The sequence below is a fragment of the Acipenser ruthenus genome, chromosome 8, assembly GCF_902713425.1.
Source record: "Acipenser ruthenus chromosome 8, fAciRut3.2 maternal haplotype, whole genome shotgun sequence".
Lineage (NCBI taxonomy): Eukaryota > Metazoa > Chordata > Actinopteri > Acipenseriformes > Acipenseridae > Acipenser > Acipenser ruthenus.
The window spans coordinates 29,448,405-29,453,406 of NC_081196.1; the positions used below are offsets into that span (position 1 = coordinate 29,448,405).

The 5,002-nt window shown below is 36.0% G+C and overlaps 1 protein-coding gene across 1 annotated transcript in view; it reads right to left on the minus strand.

Moving 5' to 3' along the window:
* Positions 1-513: 513 nt before the first annotated feature.
* The window catches only part of LOC117406800 (phosducin-like protein 3), a 13,947-nt gene continuing 9,458 nt past the window's right edge, over positions 514-5,002 (minus strand). The window contains exons 3-6 of the mRNA XM_034011118.3: positions 3,652-3,742; positions 2,977-3,120; positions 2,103-2,311; positions 514-1,093 (exon numbers count right to left, since the gene is read on the minus strand). Of these exons, the coding sequence (XP_033867009.1) occupies positions 948-1,093; positions 2,103-2,311; positions 2,977-3,120; positions 3,652-3,742 (590 nt within the window). The 3' untranslated portion in view covers positions 514-947. The remainder of the gene's footprint in view (positions 1,094-2,102; positions 2,312-2,976; positions 3,121-3,651; positions 3,743-5,002) is intronic.

The window sequence follows — 5,002 nt, forward strand, 5'->3', positions numbered from 1 at the left end:
TCTGAGTGTGCTAAACACTTTTTAACATTGCAGGCTTCCATTACTATCGTTTTGAACAAGCATTAGCATGTAAAAAAAATGTGTGACATAAAATGACTCCATATACACAATATTCTGATACTCTCAATGACTTGAAGTGCTTAAGAATTTGCTTAGCAAGTGTAACGGGCAGTGTTGGGAGGTACACTGCCATTACTCTTATTTGATTATTCTTATCCCTGTTGGTAAGATGAGGTTAAGAGTTCTCTAACCACAAATGCAGACAAGCCTGGCTCTTTTGCATAGTGGTTAAGATGCCTGTTAGCGGCATGTCCGTTGGTTCGCGACCAGCCTCCACCTTACGTAAGTTTCCTCACAACTGGGTCGTGCATCAGAGGCTTTCTATGAAAAGTATCCAGATAGGCCAAGTCACACAACATAGTTTCCATATGATATGCGGCTTATGAATCACCCTGTAGATGTAAAAATATTTTTTTTCAACCTTTAACTGATAAGAAAAAAAACTGCATAAAATGAAGGGATTTTTTGTGGTTTATACTTTAAAAACAATGCATTTCTGTTCTTTATTTTATGAGACCAGTTTCATAATTTAGTTGTTGCAAAGATTTCTTTTTTTTTGTTTACAAAACAGGAATATACAATAATGTTTGCAGTTTCTTAGCTGTAGGTATGTAAAGTTTACTTGTTTTACACGATCTACAAACACTTTACAATACTGAAGTCCTTTGAGAATATATTTTCCACCTTGGCAAGCTTTTCTGTGTACATACAGTTAATTCAGTTGATATCACGTTTTCAGAGGAAAAAAAAAACTATTTGCTACAGTGACAGATGCTGAATTTTGCCACAATATAGAGAAGGAAGGCATGTAATAGATTTTAACACTGGATCCATGAATGCCAGACCAAAGGTGTATCATGATTTTAAAATAGAATAAAAATCATCGGCTAATAGTCATCTTCTGAATCGCTATCCTTTTTTGTCGGAGCCGTGCACCTGATTGATGTCATCAGCTTGTCCTCGATTTGTTTTTTGGGGTTTTCCTCCAAATCTGTTTTAATTGCACCCGATTCTGAAAGCTTCCATTCCAGTTCTTTAACAAACAAACAAAACAAAACCAAAGTCAGTGTTATCAGTGAAATTAGACAGAGCTGATACTTTAGAACTGGGAGAATATTTTCAACCTGTTGCTTATACAGAACCATTGAACATCACCCAATGTTTCGACCAGAAGTCTTTGTCAATATCTTCTTTTAAGCAACAGAACCCAAAGGCGACGGCTTTACTGTCTGGTAAGGCCCACCTTGTACCGTTAAATGCCTGAGCTGAAGGCTACCTCTTAAAAAATGTAAAACATGTAAAAGATTAAAAGTATCATTACCTTTTTATTTTTTAATTAGGATTTCAGTGCATGTTCATGTATTTGTGTAAAAAAAAAAAAAAAAAAAAAAAAGGAATTTTGAATTGCCAAAACCATCTGGTTGTCTAGATCTGTTAATGTGAATTGGGCTGTTTGTTCAGTAACTTGTTCAAAGTGGGTTCATAAAGTTTATCCAAAGCCTCCTGGCTTTGTAGTGAAGAGAGCACCGTGCTTGTGGTTATATGCTGAAATAAAGCTGCTTAAAGTAATCAGTCTGCATCCAGTTATTTGATTTCTACAACGTGTCATTCACACCTGAGACTATTGCTATTGCTATTGTACAGGACAGCAAGGAAGCTGACAGTGTACATTGACAGTCAACATTCAGAGTACAAGAACAGAGATTTTCTTTCATCAAGCAGAAAAAAGGTAAAATACATAAATCAATACTGTATTGATGTATTTTCCCATGGAATGATTTGGAACACAGATTTAACAGTTTGAACAATAACATTCAAGGTCCTTTACCAGAGAGTAGGGATCTCATATTGACCAATCAGGTTAAAGCAAATCTCTGATCCATTTTCTAATAAAGCACAATGAGACATGTTCACAAAGCATTTGCCACTGTGCTAATTAGAGACATTTTGCATGAATTAACCTTCCAAGTTATTTATTTCAATCTTTTTACAGACCAAATGTCTCATATAGAAGCATATATTACATTTTCATTACCACTTACCGTCTATTTTTAAATTCATGCCCCCAAAAACTAGTGGACCAATAAACTGTGCTCTCATGTCGCCCTCATGGTATACAAATATAGTTGGCAGGTTCCTGTCAGGGTAGTTGGGTATACAGGTTGTCGAGATTGACTTCAGAAATTTTGTCTGTGGGAACTTCCTTGCTAGTGAACCGAGATGCTGATTTATCAAAGTACAGAGGGGGATGCTAAAAGAAAGAAAGACAAACAAATAAGAGCCTAGTGATTACTAAAGACATACCGCTGGTTTTACAGACCTAGATAAACACTACTCTTGTATTTACCTTTGAAATCAGCTGATTTCTTTTGCAGCTAAACCAAATTATGATTAAATCAGGTTTAAAACCGTCACTGCAGATCATTTGCCAGGATTTTGTAAAGAAATTAGATATAGGTCTGACATTAAATGGATTATCTTTTTTTTTTTTTTTAAACTAGGCTTTGATTCTGTAGCAAGGGACTTATTGCAGCTCAGTTTCTGGTGTTTGTACGATATTTAATACAGGAGTCAATCTGTAAGTTTTCTTTACTGCAAAGTTATGGACTAGCTGTTTATTGCAAGTAACTGCAAAAAACAAGAGACATTAGCAGCCCATTTCAGAGGAGTTATTATCTAGACCTCTTCAGAGGTCTGCAGTGCTGAAAGAAATAACTAGTCCAGAAGTAAATAACAAACTACAGCTTGGGTATTTGTGTGTGACAATTTGATAAAGATTATATTTATGTATTGCAAATGTATATTCCTATCCTTCATAACATAACATGAAGAACCTGTAAACTATATTCCAAATGCCAGATTTCAATATAATACCTACTGAGGATGGCTGCTAACAAAAGCAAATGATGAACTTACCCCTGTTTGTAGAGATGCAGGATGACCCAGATGTCTTTACCAGCTTTGTTTACTTGTTGTATATATTCTTGTCCAGATATCTCAGTAACTTCCCCAAATACATTTTTCAATTGGGTGGCTTTCAATTCAGCTAATCTTTGTTGCCTGCAAATTATAGTACTGTTAAAACATAAGAAACTGAATTTCCAGACTTAAATCTGCTTATCCACTAGAACATCGGGATTTCAAGATGTCCTAAATGAACAACACAGATCATTGTGGAAGTGTCTGTTGAACAGGACAAGATGAAAAAAAGAATCTGTTACATTTAGATTAACTACCTCTACTGGTTTATGTCTTTGTAATAAAATCTTGAGAAATCGTTATACTCTGAAGTACATACAATTATTTGGTATGGGTGCAATATAATTTCAGGATGGGTTACAGCAAGCAACGGCATTGCAATTTTTTTTTTTAATATATTTGACTTTATTTGCATAACTAATATATAAAGGAAATGTACCTTGTGAAATTAACAGCAGTCGTCTTATTTATCAGATAACGGACCTAGAAAGTTAACTGACAAACTAAACTTTTGCAGAGTCTCTTACAGGAAATGGATGAAGATCTGGCCCCATATTCCATTTAAGTGTATCCATTATCAACACTGCCCAGACACCCTGTAACCACACTGACCTGTACATCTCAATCGCCCGCTCATCCTCCTCACTGAACTCATCCTCGTTCTCCTCCAGCTCATCCAGACCCATGTCCTCATACGTTTTCACTGGGGAATCAAAAGGCATCTTCTGTAAATCGAAGTTACAAGCTGTGTTTTCAGTAGTAACATGTAAAAGCTCCTGGGTCTATATTTATCATTCATGCGTGAATAAACGATTAGATTTGTTTGTATGCCTAAAGTTTAGAATTGTTGCACACATAATTAAATCCTGATTTAGAAATCTTGCGTAAGGTGTTAATAAACCTCAATGTCACTAAAGTTGTTTGCACATGGAATTTTGCATTTATAACACGCCTATATAGCTAAATGTAGCCAGCTGTCAGTGCCCACACTGCTGTTTTGAAGAAAGTATGAATCGTGGGTTACGCCTGGCCATTTAGTCACAACATTTAGTAGACCAAGACGGGCACCAGATATAATCTGCACATTAATTACTTTGTTCTGTTCAAAATTAAATGAAAATGTACTCTTGGTGCTGCAATTGCTACATGAGTACAGTCTATAGCACCGATCGTATTGGGGAACCCAGCAATTGAATGAAAATCCCTTTTTACTCCAATCTTGTGTTCTTCCCTGTAGGGAAATTGAATGTACCAAGGGCGGAGTGAAATGATTGAGTCCAAAACCCCAGGCATCAATGCGCTGAAAGATGCTTGTGAAATGCCAGTTATGTCCGATCAGCCTTTGAAAGCTACCAGTGGCCAAAAAGTAGTAGACAGAACTTGAACATGTGCAGGAATAGGATGTGTGCATTTGGTTGGTCTGTGCAACCTAGAACCCAACATCTTGCACACAATTCCATTAGAACTGCCTTTGTAAAGTGGTATCGTGCAAAAAGTTAATCTGTGCTTTCTGCAAATAAGTCATATCGATCCAGACTCTCACTCGCCGAAAAGTAACAGCAGTAGCAAGGTCTTCCACAAGTGCGAGATCTGCCATTTTCAAATTATGTTTTGACAAATTACTGTATGTGAATGTATCTTTCATTCTTAATAGCCTTCACACCTGCTACAACGTTAGGGGTGGGAATTTTGAATAATAATATACTTGAGTATACCAAGAATAAAAATGTTGAATACCTGAATACTCAATTATTCATAAAAGTGACAAGTCCTTAGATCAACAGTAACAGCGAGGGATCTAATGTATTTGAAGTAAAAAATTATTTGAACTACAAGAAAGAAATAAGAATACATAGCAGAGGGGTTTTAACTGTAAAACGCAGAACTTTATAAAAAATGACCTTCCAAACTTTCAGCTGCATTTTTTACACTCTTTCACAACTCGTATTAACACACAACACAC